Source organism: Copadichromis virginalis, linkage group LG15 (assembly GCF_057382275.1).
Source record: "Copadichromis virginalis isolate Kocher_CV1m ecotype Utaka linkage group LG15, C_Virginalis_male_GT1.1, whole genome shotgun sequence".
Taxonomy (NCBI): Eukaryota; Metazoa; Chordata; class Actinopteri; order Cichliformes; family Cichlidae; genus Copadichromis; species Copadichromis virginalis.
In genome coordinates, this window is record NC_140632.1 from 21,450,683 (window position 1) to 21,472,533 (window position 21,851).

General features: G+C 40.5%; 1 protein-coding gene and 1 pseudogene across 4 annotated transcripts; both read right to left on the reverse strand.

The window, feature by feature from the left end:
• Nucleotides 1-246: 246 nt before the first annotated feature.
• On the reverse strand, nucleotides 247-12,718 carry LOC146692347 (uncharacterized; annotated as a pseudogene). Its single transcript, XR_014915333.1, has 6 exons — nucleotides 12,321-12,718; nucleotides 11,502-11,601; nucleotides 10,361-10,405; nucleotides 3,538-4,679; nucleotides 1,748-1,814; nucleotides 247-635 (listed from the first exon to the last, which is right to left on the reverse strand). The product of XR_014915333.1 is annotated as an uncharacterized LOC146692347 (transcript).
• A 1,420-nt stretch (nucleotides 12,719-14,138) lies between these two features.
• On the reverse strand, nucleotides 14,139-21,851 carry LOC146692348 (inositol polyphosphate-4-phosphatase type I A-like). 3 transcript variants are annotated; one of them, XM_085432472.1, is made up of 5 exons: nucleotides 21,492-21,851; nucleotides 21,034-21,119; nucleotides 18,597-18,780; nucleotides 18,321-18,531; nucleotides 14,139-17,263 (listed from the first exon to the last, which is right to left on the reverse strand). In XM_085432472.1, exons 1-4 carry the CDS (start codon nucleotides 21,612-21,614, stop codon nucleotides 18,478-18,480), a joined length of 447 nt encoding a protein of 148 aa, XP_085288598.1. In that variant the 5' UTR covers nucleotides 21,615-21,851; the 3' UTR covers nucleotides 14,139-17,263; nucleotides 18,321-18,477. The 3 variants fall into 3 exon arrangements, with proteins under 3 accessions (XP_085288598.1, XP_085288596.1, XP_085288597.1); XM_085432470.1 differs by having other exon boundaries at nucleotides 18,321-18,780; XM_085432471.1 differs by having other exon boundaries at nucleotides 14,139-18,780.

A 21,851-nucleotide genomic window follows, 5' to 3' on the forward strand; every position in this document is an offset into this window, starting at 1 on the left:
CGCCAGCCTGGTTAAGTCAATTCCTCCTTAACATCTAAAAGAACCTATTTAATGAAGGAAGACGGGTTCACTTTGTGTTTAATATTATTCTATTGCTGTTGTTGTTTTTTTTATATCCTTCACTATGGAAAATAAAAACATTTACAGTTTTTTCTGAATGCTTAAACCCTAACTGTGATTCCTGTAGCACAATTTCTAAAACTATTCAGACTTATAGCAAAACCACTCACTGAGTGTGCAAAACTAAAAGCACAGAAACTGCTTTGCACTCAGTTTGCAATTTTGTAACACACACTTTGCAAAACTGTAGGCACAATTCACTGCACAACACTCAATTACCAAATTTCCAACACACTCCTAGCAAAAGTATACACATGTATGGCTATCATTAACACTAATTTGCCAACTGTCTGGCACACTTTCACATGTGAAAACTTTTTTAGATAATTAGTTCACTTTGCAATCAGCCTAAGCACTATAATACAGGTAAGCTGTGTGTGCGGAGTACAATGGAGGGAGCAGAAAGAGTGAGAAGTAGAGGAGGCCGAGGAAGAGGACGTGGAGGTGAAGAAGTAGGATGAAGAGGACGACAAGGACAAGGAGGAGCAAGAGGAAGATGAGGAGGGGGGAGAGGAAGATGAGGAGGGGGGAGAGGAAGATGAGGAGGGGGGGAGAGGAAGGGTAAGAAGAGTAAGAAATAGAATTGCTGATGACATCAGAGCTACAATAGTGGACCATGTAATCAACCGTGGAATGACCCTGAGGGTAGCTGGCCAACGGGTCCAGCCTAACTCGAATGTGCTTAAGAAATCAGAAAAAACTGTAATGGCAGATTATTATTGCTTTTACTTACACTTATTATTTAATCTACTCATCTGTTTACTGAGATTATATTTTGGCCTTTATAATGGTTTGGATGTCAATACCAAACATTTAGAATCAGAAAAATAAAATGAAATCTTACAAGTTTTTTCTGCTAATTTTTATTTCCCAATGTATTAATTATTGCCAGATAAACCTTGTTCCTTTCCTCCTTCTTTTATTAGGTACACTTCCTTTTTCTTCATGCTTGCTTCTTTCTTGACACACATGCAACACAGCCGAGCCTGAACTGTTATGCTCGTACGAAACAGACAGGCAGCGCTTATGGTGACAATTCTAGAGTCTATTAGGGTCCTTCAACCAACAAAATCCCATGTGAAGTGTGTGAAATGGTAGCTGACATCGCTACTGTTTTCAAAATACAAATATAAAATATGACAAAAATGTAATTCATGAATGGATAAGTTGTCCTAATGTAGTTATCTTAAGCAAACATTGCTTATTTGCTTGAGGCAATGAATTTGCATATATATATATATATATATATATATATATATATAATAACTATGTATACATATATACCAATTTTTATTTAAAATAAACAAAATATAACAATAAATGTCATGAACTAGCTGTGTGCTGGTAAGAGAAGACCCAAATGCAGACTCACAGAGGCAAAGGGCAAACTCAAAAAAACACAGCTTTATTTGCTGGCTGGGAGAAACAATACAAAACTACACTGGAAAAATAAACTAAGCACACAGAGGTGCACACAGGTAAACACACACCGTACAACACAACACAGAACAAGGAAAACACAGGGCTTAAATACACTGAGGGATAACGAGGGAATGAGACACAAGAGCAAGGTGCAGGTGGGAGTAATCAAACATGAAAAGATCAAAGCAAAACCACAAACACTGACATGAGACAAGGGAACGTCACAGTAACAGGAAATATAACACAAAGACGCTGACTTGACACTGAACAAACTGAACACGGAGCAGAGAGACAGGAGTGACAAAAGACGCAACTCACTGGGGAGGCAGAAGGAACATGGAGACAAGGGTAACTAGACACGGGACATGGGGAAGGCAAAGTAACAGGAAACCTATACATGAACTACAATAAACAAAGAACATAACTAAAACCAACAAAAACACTGGGTCAGAGACCCAGTACCGTGACAATAAAACTCACGTGCTGGAGCCTTTATTGGCTGCTTGGGATTTTACATAATGGAAAAACACTTTTTAATATCATAAAATCATCAGGCCTAAACTGCAGATATACAAACACATATATGCACACTGATAAAGCAATAAACAATCTATGAAAAAATATAGTGCAACATAATACAACAGCAGTTTTTTTCTGCTGAGCTGATGTTGTGGATCAGTGGTATCTGACAGAAACACCAGAGCCTCCAGTGCTTTCATACTTTATTGAAACATCATCTTTATCATAATGTACCTGTGAAAAACAAGCAAAAAACCCAAAACCAAATGTATCAGATTGTGAGACAAATAAATTGGCATTGTGTTTATTATTACCTGTGGTTTCAGTTATATTCTTTCCATTAGTTCTTAGTTTTCTTTTCTTTTGTGTTTTTGAGTGTTAGGTTGAAATTGTTAAATGTTACCATTATTGTACTGCCAAGGTCTCCCCTTCCATCCATCCATCCATCCGTTCGCTTCCACTTATCCTTCTTAGGGTCGCGGGGGGTGCTGGAGCCTCTCCCAGCTGTCATAGGGCGAGAGGCGGGGTACACCCTGGACAGGTCGCCAGTCTGTCGCAGGGCTAACACACAAAGACATCATTCGCGCTCACATTCACTCCCGCATTCACACCTATGGGCACTTTGGATTAATCAATTAACCTATCCCCACAAGCTGACAGAGGCGAGGCTGCCGGACACTGGCGCCACCGGGCCCTCTGACCACCACCAGTAGGCAACAGGTGAAGTGTCTTGCCCAAGGACACAACGACCGAGACTGTCGGAGCCGGGGCTCAAACCGGCAACCTTCCGATTACAAGACAAACTGCCAACTCTTGAGCCACGATCGCCCCAAAATTATAAACACAACAAAAGCTATTTTGCCCAAACACCTGAAATACATCTAATTAATATTTTAGCTATTTTTAGTTGTTTTAAACAGCTGATCGTGAGCTCACCTGTTTCCTCATCTGAGGTCTGACAGCTAAAGGTAAACAGCTGCACACTTCCTGTGTTAGCATCAGTCACGTCACACTTCATTTTCTCATATCTTGATGGATAGATATAGTGAGACTTCCAAAGGGTCACAGTAGTGGAGCAGTCAGTCTGTGAGGTCAGTATTTCTTTGTCATCTTTGTTCATATCTTGACGTTTAATCAGCCAATTCACGGTGTGATGACACTGTCCATATGTCACCACAGAGCAGTTTACAGTTTTTCTCAGTTGCTTTGGTGCATTTCTCACAACAGAATTGATCTCTGCACCACTACTAAGGCTCTTCTCAAAACAATTGGTGCAAACTGCAAAACATGGTGGATAACTCGCAAAAGTGAGTCACCTCATCAAAAAGAAAAGTCAGTTGCTCAAAATAAGTAGTCAATGCTTCAAAAGCAAGTCCCTTAATCAAAACAGATAATATATTCATCAAAAGCAAGTACTTATATCAAAGTGTCAGGGCTGTCACAATTACAAGTCATTACACCAGCACCTTTGGTCACAAAATCAAATGGTTTGAACAGGTTCTCATTGTGACGGATTTCTTTGTAGGTGCTTCCCAATGACTAATAATAAAAAGATTAACCTGAGACAGATGAACCAGAGCGTTTAGAGTTTGTATTTCTCCTAATTTGTACTGTAGGCATGAATAAAGACCAACTTCCTCAAATGTGAGCTTCTTAATAACCAGAGAACAGTTCGCTGTAACACTCAGTCTGTCTGATTTGACTTTGTCTGTCCAAGTGTGATCAGCTCTACTGTCGTTTTGTGTCTTGAAACAAAGGTCCATTCAGTACTGTCACAGTTATTCTGCTCATCTATCACATTTAGACAAGGCAGAGTGACGTCATCTCCAACTTTCATAAAAATGGATATTTCAGTTTCAGATACTGTTGAGAAGATTGATGAGAAATATGAAAGATAAATTAGAATGCAGCAGTTTTACAATCAGAGCGAAGATTTTAGACTCGGGTCTGTAAACATGTCCCATATTTCCCTAAAACAACAGTACATGCTCAGCTTTCTTATTTACTGTAAAGTTTATTGACCATAGTAATACTGATAATATTTAGTTTTGTTGCTAATAAAATGTTTCCTGTATCCTTACCTGGAATCAGAATCATCAGCATCAGAGATAAAAACATTTGAATCCATCTGAATTCATCCATCGTGCTTCTCTGCCTCACGTCTTTCTTGTTGTCGATCTCAACCGTCACAGTCTCTGAACTGATGACTCTTTTTACTTCCTGTCATTAGTCAGATCTCACTTCCTCACTGCAACTTTAGTCATTTGTAGTTCTTTCTTCTTGTTGGTATTGAGTATGTGAGCTTTCTCTGAAATTGATGAATACATTTAAATATTAAACAAAGATGACACAAATAAACACAAAATGCAATTCCTAAATGAAGTTGTTTATTATTAAGAGGGGAAAAACCTATATGGCCCTGTGTTAGACCAAGTTAAATGTGCGACAGTGTCAAAGTGCTATAGACAAGGGTGCAGGGATCAGGTCTCCAGGGAATCTGCAGGGAAAAGCAGGGGGAACACACTCACTCTCCTTCTGTCTCTCTTGGCGTCTCACCAGTCTCTCACTCCTCTCTCGTACCAGAATTTCTGTAAGGAACAAGGGCAGGTCCAGGGTGTCTGTACACAGGGAAACGACGTGTTAGCACAAGATTCAAAATCCAAGAGAACTAGATTACTAGTGTCCTAGCCAGGACTTCACTAACATGAGTCAAGCAACAATCCAGCAAAGAGCAGTCTAACTTCTTCCCGTAAGTAGAGGCTGGTTAATGAGACGCAGGTGTTCACCATCTCCCAGGTATGTAGGCCAAAGGCGGGAGCCCACAATGGCCTCCGCCCAGGCGATAGAGGGAGAGAAAAACAATACCAAAGCCCACTTGTAGCAGAATATTTCTCAGGCAGACGGTGACACTATAGTTTTTAAACATAACAAAAATCAGACGACGACTGGTTTGATTTAACTGTGGTGATGTTTAGATTGCTCGAGTTGAAAAACCTGTTGCCGTCCAGTTTGTGTGAAGTCAGCATTACAAAGCAAATGCAACAACCTATTAACAAAAAGTCCTTATATTTACTGTGATAGTTGACCTGCTGCACTCTTGGTCTTAAAGCAAATTAGTGTTGTTTTAAGCTTTAGAAAATGAGAAACAGTAATGTTAAATATATATGTATCACAATGGAGTGGACTTTGAGAGATAGTTTTATCTACTCTGCAGCATAAGCTGAAAAACCAAGGCAGGATCCATGAAGCTGAAACACGTCAGCAGAAGGAGGAAAAGGTGGTTGTTGTCCTGCAGAGGCAGCCCTCTCCGCCCATCCCAACCTTGCAGAAAAAGCTGGCAAATCTTGCACCATCTAGGCCCTCCTCTGTTTTTAGCCAGCGCTCGTCTAGAACTCTGAGTAACTCATTGCAAAGACTGCAAATTTTTTCACATTTTGCCCTGTATGACAACTCTATAAATAAATAAAAATGCATTCACAGAATTGCTCAGTGTCAGCACCAAACCACCCACCACCCAATGAAATTCCCAGCCAGCAGGGTAAGATTTGTGCAAATTATAAACCTTTATTTTCCTGATCCCTGCCCTGCCTTCAGTCCCCTGTCGTGCTTCAGATGATCAACAGGAAGTGTTCAGTTTGCTGTCAGCCTTACGTTGGTGTCTGAGGAAAGAGCGGTGACAACTGGAGGTTCAGATGGGTTGCACAGATTCACACGAGACCCACTACAATCTGGTAAACAGGTATTGCAGTCAGGCACCACTGAACAGCAGGGTAATGTGTGCAGGCATAAGATGCCAGAACAACAGGGATTTCTATCTTTTGTGCCAGGCTTAGAATCAGTCATTTAGAGACGCTGCTATGTTGAATTTAACCCAGTTAACCCCCAGATGTGGTGAGGCAAAGACACGATACTAACTCTGGGCTGTTAACGTGTGATCTTAATTTGATATTCGTAGTGAAGAATGTATTCAGTACAATGTTTTCCAAGACATTTATTCATCTGTGCTTGTATTCAAGTTTACAGCAAATCATCTGAGAAATGCCTTTGAACTGGTGCCTGTTTCTGGGCTTTTCTTTTGTCACAAACTGCTCACAAAGAAGGACGAATGCTTTAGGGAACAAAAGCTTTGGAATGTATTCTGCAAGTACAGGTCAAACGTAATAGCCTCATTGTTTTATAGCAATGCTGAATTAACTTATGTCACTGCAGGACAGTGCAGCCAGTGGGGCTGATTGTTATAGTCACTGTGCACGACAAGAAAGCATTTGACATGGTGAACTGCTGCCACGGTTTTAGAGAGACGTCTGTTTGTTATTAGAAGTAGTTGTTCTGTTTAATTTGGGGTTTTTCTCCTTTGCTTCTGCGTAGAAGACGACCAATCTGCACATCGAGAAGCTGTCCTGTCTTCAGCTAGGAGTCCTTCTCCAGCTGCTGCACATGCTAACAGGCAAAACATCAGGGAGTAATACAAGCTTTTAATGCTTATGTGAACCACAGGCGTGCTTATAATGTATCAACCTGCAGTGAGACTGTAAAAGCAAAATCTTTCTTGATTTAATTTTCATTGCACAAATAATAACAGATTCAGGAATGTATTCAAGGAAGAGACTGGCAAAGAAAGAGTGGGATAGTCAGGGAGCTGAAGGAAGGAGTACTAAAAGGCTAGGTGCACAGCAAAGAGAGAGGTGTCACTGGCACAGGAAAAGGCTTGTAGTGAGTTGTATGTGAGGCTGGACACTAAGGAGAAAATGATTTTTAATGAATGGCAAGGCACATAAATTGTGCTGGAAGAGAGTAACCAAGTATAGAGATGGAAATGTGCTAATGTGAAGAAAGTGTGTTGAGAAGGGAGAAGGAGTACTTTGGACGAAAATTGAATTAGAGAAGGAAGTGAGGCAACTCTGAAGAGGATGGAGACGGGAGGCATAGAGAGGGTAGGAGTGAAGGCTATGATAAGGTGCGAAGAGAGTAACTGTGGTGCTGCATAAGAAAGTCCTGAGGGGCAGAGAAGTATGTGATGGGTTGAGATTACATCAGAGAGAGGCTCTGAGCCCCTTCTTGTTTGCACTGGTGATGGAGAGGCTGACAGATGAGATCAGGCAAGAGTCTCCGTGGATGATGTTTTCAGACAACCACAGAAAGGATTTGTGGATGTAGTGAAGGTGGACATGCAGGGGGTTGGTGTGACTGAGGAGGATGCTAGAAATAGAGAGATGGAGGCGGATGATCCACTGTAGCGACCTCTAAAGGGAGCAGCCGAAAGAAGAAGAAGCACAAATAATTCTAATCATGCTTTTCTTTTATTCTCAGTACTAAGCTATGTAAAGGAAGTCAAGGTTGTTTCCTCCTACAATCACTTTGGTCATGCTGTTCTTACAAGTGTGGAGGTGCCAGATGATTTAGACTTGTTTAGATTGGTGCTCTGTCTCCCTTTATCCAAACTAAAACTTTGATGGGGTTTTTTATCTTCACTAAACACTTTTTTGCTTTGTGTTTATTATTGTGCTACTGCAAGTATTTCATATATTAGTCAGTTGATTGTTACTGTAGGGCAGCTCTAGGACAATCCTTGATGTGATGTAGCTTGCTTTTATCCAGCAGATACGACATCTCATGAGGAGGTTCGAACCCTGTACCCTGACCCTCCTGCTGACGCACAAAGTCTGGACATCCAGCAGCAGGCCCTTCTACGTGAACAACAGCACAACAGTTTCTATTTCTTTTAATATTAGAAGTCAGTTATTCATTAATGAATACAAATGGTGACTGAAGTTATTTAGACAGGACATTAAACAATAAACTTCCAATAAATGATGAACAATGTGTGACTGAATGTGTTCAGTGAAAGACTTTGAAAATATCGCAGCATAAAACCAGTGTAAAAGTACTCAGACTACTTTTGGGGGTATTTATTTGATGATGCAACCAGAAAATGTGCAGGTTGTGAGTTTAACATTTTCAACACTGGAGAAGAAGCACATGTACACAGACTAGCTAATGACAAACATTTTTTTTAAATTAACCTTTATTTAAACAGGTTGTTCATTTTTCTGAGCTTATCTGGTGTCCAGTTTCGGTGGCAGTAGCATAAGCAGAGAAGACCCAGACCTTACTCTCCCGAGCCAGCTCCTCCATTATTTGGGGGACACTGAGGCATTCTCTGCTGAGTGCTGTGATCTCCCCAACATGTCCTGGGTGTGTCCTGTCTGTCCTGGTGGGACATGCCTGGAACATCTCACCCAGGAGGCGTTCAAGAGGCACCCTTGTCAGATGCCTGAACCTCCTCAACTGGCTCGTTTAGATGTAGAGGAGTAGCAGTTAACTCGGAATGAGACAGACAGCACCTACTGCTGGGGTGGGCCTACAGGAGGGAGAGCTCATGTCGTCTCTTCAGGACACATCACTGGACCCCAAGAAGCTCTCCCCGGAGCTCCCTTTGGCTGCTGGGGTCGGCATACGTTCAACTTTAAAATCACTCTTGGTTCTTGGCTAGCTTTGTGTTAGCATCCTTTGTGTACTGATGCTTGCAAGAAGCTAAAGTTGCTTTGGCAGAATTTTCTTTCTCATATATGCACACATAAGGAGAGAGATGTTTTATAAGCTTTAGTCATCACCGTGCACTTTTCCTGATTCACACAAAATACAGCAATCTGGCACCTTCCCACAGGGTCTTGCACGAGTATTAAACATGTTCATTTGTGCTTTGGACTGTCACCAGATTTCTTCTAGAAGTTTCTTGCCAGTCAGCAACTATCTTGGCAACACCACTTGAGTTTGTGTGTTGCATGCTAACATCCTTATCATATGTGTAATAATACTAAAGCTTCATCTTATGCACACACAAAAAACAAATATGGCTCCTTCGTGCAGGGTTTTCTGGTATGTTCATTTATGCTTCCCAATTAAAAAAAAAAAAAGAAAAAAAAAAAAGAAGAAAAAGCAAAGTTCTTGCTTCTCAGCCACTGCGGCCACATCCTCACCGTTTTTTAGGCAGTTATATAAACATACTGTGAGTGAGTCATAAGCTTAAATACAATAGTTGAAGGAACAAAAACTTAATGTTTAAAAATACCAGTCAAATCTGATTAAAGTAAATAAATAATAAGTATACAATGTAGTTTTAAGACTTCTCAATGTTTCGTAACATTAATGTTCTATGAACTCGTGAGTCCAGAAATCTGAATGTCATGAAAAGTATTTATTATTCGTGTATTATTATTTTACAATACAAGGTTGTTTTTTTCCTGATACTTCATGCAAACCACATTTCTCCAGGCCCGTCCTAATCAGCTTACTCAGTATCACTAGATCCAATGCTGCTCCTCCAGCAGAGCACACAAAAGTAGGAGAGACCAGAGATGCCATGGCTTAGTTAGGAGACTGTTTGCTTCAAGGCCACTAGAGGGTGCTGCCATAAAACTACAATAAATGAATTGACCACACTCTTTTATGCAAAACCCTGCTGATGACACACACACACACACACACACACAGATTCTAGGTCTGACCAACCGTCTCCACCGTGGGCAAAAAGATGACAGTCAATAAAATTCTAAAATTTTATTTATAAACACAATGAATAGTAGTTAAAAGTCCAGTGTCCCATTTAGGTACAAAGTAAAAACACACAGTCCAAGGCCAGAGCCAGCTATGCCACAAAGCCAGTTGCACTCCACACGTTGTTCACTTCAACAAGGGTAGCAATTGTCCTCTGAGACCCACCACCCTGTAAGTAGAAAGCCTGCACAGAGCGACAAAATAAGACAATTCACTATATAATTCACAGCCCATCCATCCCAAACATATCAGATCATTAGAGGTTTTGTCACATTACATACCTGCACTGAGAGACAAAATAACACAGCAGTGTTTGTAATGTGGGCTATAAGTAGACTAGCATATCAGTGCAATCAATTACACCTGCCTCCAATTAGTCCAGCCCTTTTACAGTCATTGACTGGGTGAGAAAACACGAGCAAATCAACCCAAGAGACAAGCAGGAAGACTCTCTGAAGGCTCCTGTGGCTGCACAGGCAGTCTTACAATTACGAGGTTGGAGAGTTGTTGTTTCAAAATGTTCACACTGATTTCACATGCTCATTAACTCACAACCAGCTGACCATATATATTTCTGCTGCTGAGCTGCTTTTTGATGGAGATTTTCTGAATTTATTTTGCTACCATAAGAGCAGACTCCATGCTGAAAGCATGTGCACTGTCACTTGCAATGAGTGACACTAATGACGCTAAATTTAATTACAGGTCATGGACAGCCTTCATAAATGCTCATATTACTCACCCACACTGAATTCCAGCACAGGTTCATCTGGGTCCTGACTATTTCCTGCAAAGTAACACAAACGTCATCAGAACATTAAGTCAGAGAAACAACATTTGGAGCTTTTGTACATGATAAATTATACTGCAGTAGTAAAACAAAGTCAAGCAGCAGTACATTTATTAAAATCACCTTCAGCTGTAATATTTAAACTGATTTAGTGTCAATTTAGATTATGTTGAGATTAAAATGAAACTAGTACCCTTGTAATGTCTTTTTAAATTAGAGGTAAATATTTGTATATTTTTTACATAATATAATTATATTTACTGGATTTTCTCTCTATTGTAGTTTAGTATTATAGTTATTACTTGTTTTTTATTGACTTGTCTTGTTTTTACAATGATTTGCTCTGAATGCAGCCTTTAAAGAAAATACTATCTGTTCAGTAACTATCCATCAGACTGGGTCCATGTTACCAGCCAAATGGGTAATAATTAAAGTAAGTTTTGAATTACGTATATTTGGGTGTTTAGGTGACACTTTTGCAAAAAATATATATATAATTAGGTTTAAAAGAACTAAACATGTATGTATTTAAAAACAATAAGTGTGTTAGAATTACTACAGCAACAGCTTGTAGCTCACTGTACTATTTTTGAGCACAACTTTGGTGCTTTTGCCTCATTTTTAAATCAGTGATCCCAGTAGCACAGTCTAAGCAGAGACCTCAGTGCTTGGCAAACAATCAATAGAATCAATATAATTATTAAAAAGAAACAAAATAAATGCCAACCATATAAAAAAAAAACATAAACTTAAGGAAAAAACTAAACTTGATTTTGTGTCTTTAGGCTATTGTTAACAGCAAGCATGAGGTTAGTGCATATGTATTATTATTGGAAAGATTACTGCAAAGAAAAAAAGGTTGAACCAGGAGGGGGCGATATTGCTCTTCTTACCATGAGTTACATGCAGGCTATTACTTACCATGTCACTCACATTTATTTCACAAAACAGCTGAACCCACTTAATTCGATTTAATTGTATTTATGCAGAGCTGAATCACAACAACAGTCTCCTCGAGGTGGTATAGATTGTAAGGTAGAAAGTCTACAATTAAAAAGAAAAAACCTCAATACAGTGGGAAGGAACAACTCACTTTTAACAGGAAGCACCCTCTGGCAGAACCACGGTCAGGGAGGGGCAGCCCGCTGCGACCCTTTGGGGATGAGGAGACGAAAAAGGGGACAAAAGACACACTGTGGACGAGAGCCAGAGATGAACAAGAACTAATTATTGAATGCAGAGAGGTGTATAAACACATGGTGGGAATCCCCCAGCAGGGTAGTCCCAGGGTAACTAAGGGAGGATTCATGGTCACCTGATTCAGCCCTAGCTATATGCGTTGGCAAAAAGGTAACTTTGAAACTTAATCTTAAAAGTAGAGATAGTGTCCGTCTCCTGCATTCAAACTGGGAGCTGGTTCCACAGAAGGATGATCCCCTTCTACTTCTAAATATCCTAAAAACCACAAGGAAGCCCACAGTCTGAGAGCAAACTATCAAACTACGAGGTCTTTAAAATAAGATGATTATTCAAGACCTCATGTGTGATGGGAAGGATTCTGAATTTGATGCTGGACCCACAAATCATAAAAGAGAAACACTAACTCACACACACCAGAAAGTGCCAAGAATTATAATTATATGTAATTTAGTTTTGCGTTCCTTTATAATGCTTTCAACTATACAAATAAGACACTTCATGGGGGCGCCTGAGCCTTGTAGACACAACAAATACTGAACAAACCTCATGCGCCCTGTTGTTGACAAAACGATAAAAATGAATGTGTACTTCTGTCTTATTTAGGTCATTTTTGTAGTTTTTGTAGACAGACTACTGTAATTTCTCAATAAAATGTCGCTTATTATCGCTCACTCTCAAGAACAAAAACGTGAGTAATTTCCCAGTAGCTCACCATATTTGGGATCTTCTAACATCCACACTTCATGTTTAAACGGTGGTGCGGAGGCGGTGTACCGTCGCAGGCCGGATGTAGCATTCAGCGCGGTGTGCCTTTTTTTCAGTTGCTAAGCAACAGATTTGTCCCGCCCCTTTCGTTATGACGGGGCGGGCCAGTCCTTTGACTGGTGACGTTACAAAGAAACGTCAGGTGACGTTACAAAGAAACCTTAAACCGACCTTATATATAGACCTGGCTGTTCAGTTGAACCGCATTCACACAGCGGGACAGCAGCGCTTTAAACGTTCAAACACGGAGTTTAACACAAAACAACATTTTAGACATAAAAAACAAAAAAGTGAAATGGCAAGCTCGAACTGTAACACAATGACAAATGATGAAACAGTTCAGACCAATGGGGATAATTCTACAGTACATGCTTTGGTATCCCTCTTGAATAACTTGTTCAGTAGTTTTTCGATCAAGCAGTGGGGAGAGCTTATCTCAGGCTATCCGGATTGCTTCACCGCTAAGCGGCTTGTAGGTTTTGTAGAGGACGTAATGGACCTGTGTGAACAGTCAGTAGCAGTATCACCACTGAGGTCTTCCCAGAACTCCCCTGTACATGAAAACTGTTCTGTCCACACCACTACTGGCAAAACGGTTTTGTCACGTGTGAAATTTTTGGACGATTCTGCTGAGCAGGAGTTTGATACAGCACAGAATATAGATGCTAACAGCCAAGAAACAGCTAACACAGAAGAAAGCTGTCAAAATGCTGACCAACACAGTGCTGCAAAAGCAGAAAACAATCCAATTCCAGATCCCCAGCAGCAGAAATCCTGTGTTGAACATGAAGCCAGCATCCCACCGTTAACAAACGTAAGTCAAACGGAGTCATATAAAAAGATACAGCATCACAGATCTTCTGTAGACTGTGAGCCACCTGAAAAAACCTTAGACTTTGAAAGATGGTTAGAGACATTAATTCAGGCTGTGCTTTCAAAGCTTGGTAAACTTTTAAAGTGCCCTCATTCTCACCAAAAACGTTTGTTGGATCTACTCTTGGACAAATTCAAGGGGATGGATTTGCATTTAGACCGAAAAGTGCAGAATTATTTTGACTGCATTGCTAATGCGATTTTCACTGATATTTGTGACAAATTACATGAATTGTCACTAATATCATTGGAAATGGGGAGGAGTGGGGAGGAGGATTCAATGAATTTAATGGAACAACCAATATTTAATATCATAACTACTTCAGTATTCCAAGAACACCTGTTGGCAGTAACAGTTACTGATAGACTGGAATCATATGAAAAGAAAGAAAGATGCAGACTTTCAGTGGAAATCTTTGTGGAAGGACTGATTTCCCAGGTTTCAAAAAAATCAGGCACAGTCTTCAGCATTGAAAGTGCTGAAGCTATCTCCAACCGGCTTACCATGAAAATCTGGACTGAAATCAGGGCCAGATACGACAAAATCCCACCAGAGAAGTTCAAGAAACTCAGCGAGAGGGTTTACAAATCCCTCTGTAAAAGATGGAAGCATGCAGCGGTTATGGTGACAATCTTGCAATTAAACTTCCAAGATCTTGATGAAGATATTGTTAAAACTTTCAAAAGAAAGATATTCCCAGAACCAAGTTGCATATCTAAGTGCTTCTCATCGGTGCGTGCATTTTTTGGGAGGTGTAAGGGAAGAAACAAAGTTTCCACTTTATAGTGACGTCGTGATATCAACAGCAAAATATTTTCTAAAACTCACTGGACACTTTAAATGAGCTAGTTTTACATTTAGATCAGATCAAGTCATTTTTGAAATCCCCAGGAATGGTCGCGGCAGATGGCCACCCCGCCCTGAGCCTGGTTCTGTCGAAGGTTTCTTCCTCTTAAAAGGGAGTTTTTCCTTCCCACTGTCGCCTCGTGCTTGCTCAGAGGGGTTTGTTCTTTTGGGGTTTTCTTTTTAATACTGTAAGTTGTTACCTTACAGTGTGAAGCACCTTGAAAACACCATTGTTTCCTTTGGTGCTATACAGATTGAAGTGACTTGCACTGATAACATAACTAAGCTGGGACTTTAATTTAACATCAATAAAATTATAAAAATATTACATCTTGATTTCTGCTTGTTTTCATTGTCTGTGACTTAATGAATACAAATGTGTAATTTAACAGATTTTTTCTTTATGTTAGTCTGACCGGTGACTCCACGTTGGCCTTAGGTGTTGGCGCGGATACGCTGCAGCCCCTGAGCCATTAATGGCCCAGCACACTACAGTAAAAACAAAACAACAGCCATCTGTCCAACTAGGAAAGGAAAATAATAAACTGCCTCCTTGGAGGCAACCTGACTCAAAACAGTTGCAGTCCAACTCAGACCGACTGCAATCACTCTCAGGCAGATTGATGAAGATCTGCAAATAACTGTTGTCTAATTTATAAACGCAGACAGATTGCCAACACGTCTGTTCACAATAGAGGACTGTACTTACATGGTTGCAAACTGGTTGTTATCTTGCTTATATGAAAACATTGCTTTGGAGCAATGAAACTCAAACACATTCATTTTTAAAATGCTTCAAAATGAAATTTTGAAGCATTTGGCTTTATGCTTTGAAAGTGCCGTTGTGAGTGGGAGTGTGAAATCCTTACTTGATGTGTTCCCTTTGCCTTTACTGTTTTCAGTTTTATCAGTTTTCAGTTTTATTTGTCATATGCAAGTTAGCACAGGGTCAACATTGCAATGAAATGTGTTTGACGAGCAGCAGTCACTCAGCAGCATGGTACAGTAGAAGAAAATATAATAAAATATAATAAAATAAAATAAAAAATAGAAAAATAGTAAAGAGCAAAATATTAGAAAGACGTGGTAAAAGAGAAAAGATGACTAAATATATATATATGTATCTATAAATATATGTACACTAGTGATTAAATAAGAAAATCTTGAAAAGAAATATGACGGGAGGTCAGATGGGATATTGCACAGGAATGAGCAGCAGAAAATTACAGTATTACTCAGACTTTTAATAGTCATATTGTCAGTTTTGGCCGACGGTCATGGGTCACTTCCACTAAAATAGCACGAGACTGGAGTAAAATGTACTTTATTAATGAGAACACATGGTGATACAGCAAAGAATCCAACCCTTCTGAAAAGCAAATGGCTTCCTGTTATACTCTACCTGATTCAGGTGAGCATCTGGAATAGACCAAGTCTGGGGGTCAGCAAACCAAAGGGAAACAAAACCCTCCCCATAAGAAAACCACTACAATATAACCAACACATCATAGACATATGAAGATTTGTAACAAGTCCTATAAATAACTCCATAACATATAAACTTCAGTCTCTTCTATATACATTAAAACAGCGGTCCCCAACCTTTTTTGCGCCACGGACCGGTTTATGCCCGACAATATTTTCACGGACCGGCCTTTAAGGTGTCACAGATAAATACAACAAAATAAAACTAGTACCGGTACCGGAAAAAAAGAAGATTTATTCATAACACACGTGAAAGACCCAGGAAAACAGAGTTAACGATAAAAACGATAACAAAATAACGATCAAAAACGATAAAAACTCTGAAAACCATACATTTCACACCCGAGCCTCATCTCTCGACCAAACGACGGTCCGTGGCCCGGCGGTTGGGGACCGCTGCATTAAAACACCTTAACCACAGTTAGGTTTCAGCCCTCGTTGACTCAGAACAAAGTAAGACAATCAGAGTTCGATTGGTTTTTACTTGTGCAGGGGAAGCCTGGTCGGATTCTCAGAGTTGCAAGCTCTACACCCAAACTCAGACAACTCCAACTCCAGCCTCCACTCGCAGCCTTTTATTGAATGAAAACAGTTACACAACCGCCCATTGTAAACCCCATATGTTGTGTGGTAAAAGCTAAGGCACTGTGTGTGTGTGTGTGTGTGTGTGTGTGTGTGAGTGAGAGAGAGTGTATGTGTGTCTGTATACGTGACTTCCTGCTTACAAACGTTTTAACCGCATCTCTAGTCATAAAAGGGTCATCTCCCCTCAACCTCGTATATGGCTTAACCTCTCTAACAGTCCACCATTTACATGGTGAGCCCATAAAGGGCAGGAAGTGAACACTCCTTACCAAATAAGGAAACCAGAATCTTATATAGATTGTGCCTGCAGTTGAAAACTATAGCTAGTAACATCCCCAACATCCTACATGTGGGGGAGGAACAGAAAATATCTGAACATACAGTTCAAGACAAGGTCCAAGCACAATAATGACAACTTTTAACAAAATCACTCCAACACACTCCCCTAGCCTGGCACATTGGTTTTCTCCAGGAGCTCATAAGCAGGTGATTGAGCTGCTTTTACTCTTTACAAAGTGAGTACTGTTAACACTTCTCTTTTTACATATACAACTAATTTAGGTTACAGACAAATGATTAAATGTGAACAGCTCTAACACAGGTTCTTTTCCTGACACAGGTAGGATGGCCAGTCCCCCTGTCTCTTCACCTTTAACGAGTCACTTAATTAACAACCCAAAAAGCCTAATAAAGAATCACAATCAACCAGTGTGTGTTTTTCTTCATTACGGTTTTTAAATACAAATCAGTCAGTCAATTAATAAAAATACAAGTAAGGGTAATGGAACCCCTGGTCTCCATTACACACATAAATACCATAAAGACACTAAGTCGTAGAGCTCTGAACTCCTTGCTTCTATGATATTTACACTTCTTCTTGGCCTTCTCCTTCACTCTGAGTCACTCCAGGATAAACGCATCAGCTCAGACATACAATAATTAAAATATGTGTAGGTGACCGTTTGGCAGAAGACGATGTCGAGGCGGTACTGCAGTGACACGTCCGTGGCTATCGTCGGGGCGGTGTCCTGCATCAGAAGGAAGTCAATAGACTTCTTGGCTTTGTTGCTCATCATGGCGCTGTAGTCCGTGGGCGTGGCCTGCAAAAAGTGTAAATAAACCATCAGAGACCAAACACAAATATGCCTTCCAACCACTAGTTTAGACAACATCTTGCAAAGAGTGTGTATTTCAGAGTGCAGTTGTTTTTAAATTTGACAGAAACAGAAATAAAGACGGAAGAGAAGGACAACAGGGAAAGCAGAAGCACCGACACACTGAAATCTTTTAGGGTCAAGCTCCAGAACTAGCCACAAATCCTGCTGGAAAGAACCTAAAAATACTTAAAAATACTTGCAGAGATCGAATGGAGCCGTTAACTCAAAAGCCTGGTGTCAGGCATGTTCTTTAATAAATAAGAAACGAGCTGATATGTTACAGACCTCAGTCTTTACGTAAAGAAAAAGCTGACATTTAGAGCGGTCTCGCAGCAGATTTTAAAACAGTGACACTGATTTGTGGGGTTTTTGGGCAAAAATTTGAACCTTTTTGTTTTATCCATGTCCTTGAACACAGCTCGTGACTTGGGCGCTTTCATATGTACCGATTCATTTAGGTTTGTGCACTGAGGCCAGATTTAGGTATTAAAAACGAGTCAGTCATAACACTTCTTACATTAGTTAAAAAGCTGAGCTTACACTAAACCAACATTTAAATTTCCCCTTGTGGGACTAATAAAGGTATATCATATCATATCATATCATATCATATCATATCATTACTAAAGTATTGCTGCAACATTGTAAAGACAAAGATGACACACAGACCAGACATAAAACACTGAACACTTTTTAAAGACGAGTCATTTAAGAGTATTTTCTCATAGAATAAAGTCAGCTGATATGGTGAAGGAAAAATCTGCTCACGAATCCTCCAACTTCTTAAAAGTAAGGAGTGACCTGAGCTGGAAATCAACATGAGAGGGATGACTCAAGAAGAAGAAGAAGCAACAAGAAAAGAAAAACAGAGTTCAGAGTGTAGTTAAGATATCAAGCTGTATCCACAATGTGTGCCAAGAAACTAAGCTTGTCTGTTGTCATGCTAAAGAAATAAAAAATCTGGAATCAGAAAACAGCCAATAACTGCTGATCAACTCACCCACTCCTCTTCGTGCCAGTCCACGTGCAGTGACGACTGGCTGTTGTGACCGCTGTACTTTGCTCTCAGCGTATCCTGGTCATTGCGGAGCACTACTTGTTCAGACTCAGCGGAAGGAGAAGCTTTGGTTGCGATGTACTCGTACTGCGTTCAGGGCCTAAATAGCTGAAGCTAGCAGCTTGCAGCCGCACACTGCCACCAGCTGACGGGTCTGAAAGGAAGAGGGTATGAATGAAATATGAAGCGTCCCCACGTAACGTCAAACACTTTTAGTACCTTGTCAACCAGACTGGCGAGCGTCCACTCCAGTCCGCTGGCCGATTGGTCTTTGGCAGCTTGAGACAGCCTCTCTGCGTAATAGCTGACCTGAGTCTTCAGCGTGTTGACGTAGGCGATGATCTCTTTGGCTCGGACAGTGTCCTGGGGTATGTGGATGATGACTGAGCTGGAGAGGGCACTACTGCAGGGAACAAAGACACACCGACACATCTGTATCCGAGCTGGGACTGAGGACACTCACCAGCCACTTTATTAGGTACATGTGTTCAAAAGCTTGTGGCAGCAATTTAGTGCATTTAGTCAAATAAAGACAATAGAGTGGCCTGCAGGTGTATATTTTTGTAATGTTTCTGTCTTATGCCTGAAATATGCTTCAGCAGGAAATATACGCTGTAACTGGAAACAACAGCATGATGGACCGGTTTAGTGTTAAGAGGTGTTACATCTGAAGTTAGAACGTAAATTTCCTGCAGAAATCTAAATCAAGCTTCAGAGGTACTGTTCCAAAAATATAGGGAGGGACGTTACCCACCAGATGTAAAAACAAACACTGTCTGCATGCACATGCCTGCTCTCAATGAGCCTAATCGTGGCTTAGAAAAAACAACGAGGAGCCGACTTCGATAAACGCGATACCACTCGCTTCACAAATTCAGACCATCTGTGTACAGTGGCGTGTCTAGAAAATTTTTGTTGGGGGGGCCAGGTAGGGGCACAGATTTGGAGAAGGGTGGCAGATTTAATTGGCAGATAATGTTTTAAAAAAAAATTCTACCAACCCTTAACCATAATTCAATAATCCTATAAACCTAATAACCAAATGCACTTTTAACTCTTATTAGAATGAGATTTTAACCACTACGGTGCAAAGTTTTTAGATACTGCGTTGATAAAGTACAAGAGATACAATCAGTGCTTTGTCAGTGTTTACTCAGCAGTCAAGGACAACAATATTTGCATAGTATTTTTACTGACATATAGTGCACATATGTTTTGGGCAAAAACATTTTTGAAAATTAAAATACGAACATTTGTAACAAACAATTGACAAATTAGCCAATGCCAATGCAAAACTTTATCTGCCTGTTAAAAAAAGAAGATAATCTTCTCACAAACTGGTGTTTGATTTTGAAACAGGAAAAAAGTGGGGAAACAACTGAAAAGACTAACATTTGAATGAAACCTGAAAGCAAGTAAATACTTTCTATGCTGCCTTATCGTAAACTTTGGTAATATTGATAAAGAACAACACTGGCTGATGATAAAATACAGTCAGCTGGCATGGTGACACTGCCAGTATTAACCTGCAGGGCTGGACTGGGACAAAAAAATTGGGCATTTTTACTACAGACCGACCCACCAGGTAGTAAAGCCATAAAGACTTTGACTGAAAACAAACCCTGTTGTGACAGTGATGTACAGTCTTGTTGGTATATGTATGATTTCTATACATTTTACGTCAGATAAAAACTTTGGTTGTAAGATTTAGATAATTATTTAATAAAAACTAGGTATTTTAAATGAGAATAAGAAAGAAAAGTATTTCTTTGTGCCCCCCTTTCCCTGTTAATGCCCTACCTGGCCCCCTGGCAAAACTTTGCTAGACCCGCCCCTGCACAGTTACCAGCTGTCTGCTACATAAAAAAGGATCCTGGTGTTATTTGTCTCTCAGAAACAGTTCATAACTTCCCTTCAACTCATTCATGTCACCTAAAAGGTAAACCTGTTTCTCCATCACCTGTTCAGCTCTGATGGTTCAGTAAGGACATCTCCTGGTTTCATCTTCATGTTTCCCTCTCACCACATATCTAAACAGACATCATGACCAGCAGCTTTACAGCTGTGGCTCCAGCAAACATCAGCTGATACTAGAAATTAATATTAAATACATTCTAACAACAGCCGATCAAGCTTAAACGTGCTGCTGTTGTTTAGCGCAACATCTGCTGGTTTCCTCTTTCTGGCGCAAAGTGGGCGATAAACAAGAGAGAAAAGCCGATCAGCTGATCATTGATCAGTTTCATGATTGAAGTAGCAACAGGAGAGGGAGGGGGAGAGAATGAGAGAAGAGGCAGCTGTGCAGCATAAAGACAGAATAAATCCAGCTTTGTGTCTTTTTCCATTCTAGCTGAAGTTCGGGACAAACTGCGTCTCTTCTCAGCTCAATACGAAACGTGTAATATTTTCTCTGAATGAGGGACCATTCCATTTTTTTAAGGAGCCGTTGGCAACTCTACTAACCTTATGAATAAAATAAAGTTCACTATCAGTAACATCATAGCACCCACCCAGCTGTATAAAAACTCCGTCAAACTGGCTAGAACGCAGTATGAGTTATTGCAACTGACAGTAAAAAGTCAGCAACATGAAAATAAACTCCACCTAAACTTGGTTTATATCTGACCCAGATAGACTGCAGGTCATAACTTCTTACCTGAAGTTCAGTTCACCTGACACTCGGACTGGTGGCTGCTTCGGGTCTCTCCTCCTGCCTCCCCTTCCCTCATCCACCTGTTGCCTCTGTGGAAGCCCCGTCATAGCCACCACCAAACAACGGAGTTATTTCTACACATCGACCTGCATCTGGCCAATCCACCACCTCTCATTGTTCATGCCATTACAAAAAAAATAAAAAATAAGTCACTGGGGATATGCCCGGTATGCCCGATGGCCAGTCCAGCTATGTTAACCTGCAACCAAATCTGCAGCTCCATACAGCAATGTTACGACTTAGATTATATCTTATAACGCATAACTCTTATGTTAGCTGCCCTCAGTAGCATACTGTCTGAAATATTCCACAGCTGCAATAATTCTTTAAGTGTTATTTTTTTCCTTGGTATTCTAATTTCACCGAAGTTTACTAAACTCAACAAACTTGATATTACTTACCGGGACATTTATTCTGTCCTCATTTTCTTTCACCGAAAAATTGTTTCCTGCAGTGCCATCTTTCGCGCTTGGCTCTCCTACCTTTGCTAACGTGATGCGCATAGCGCAGAAGCGATGCTGCATTCACTTACACTCGGATATCTGAGCGTCACCGTGAAAACATAATCGGACATTTGATATTTGATTGAATTTTATTGTTTTGCCTTTGGGGTGGCACCTGGGGTGGCCAGTCTGGTTTGGGGGGTGGCCTGTGCCCCCCCAGGCCACCCCGCTGGACACGCCATTGTTACCGGGGCACGATCACCGGGGACCCGTTTTTCCAGCACACACGCCCGATACCACGTGACAACAAATACGTCA

Excerpts from the sequence above, each read along its gene's own strand:
- LOC146692348 (XM_085432470.1), bottom strand. The coding sequence starts at position 21,614 with ATGCAGCATCGCTTCTGCGCTATGCGCATCACGTTAGCAAAGGTAGGA. Across the intron at positions 21,120-21,491 it reads AGGACAGAATAAATGTCCCG|AGGCAACAGGTGGATGAGGG; the intron begins GTAAGTAATATC and ends GGGCTTCCACAG. Across the intron at positions 18,781-21,033 it reads TCAGGTGAACTGAACTTCAG|TAGTGCCCTCTCCAGCTCAG; the intron begins GTAAGAAGTTAT and ends TGTTCCCTGCAG.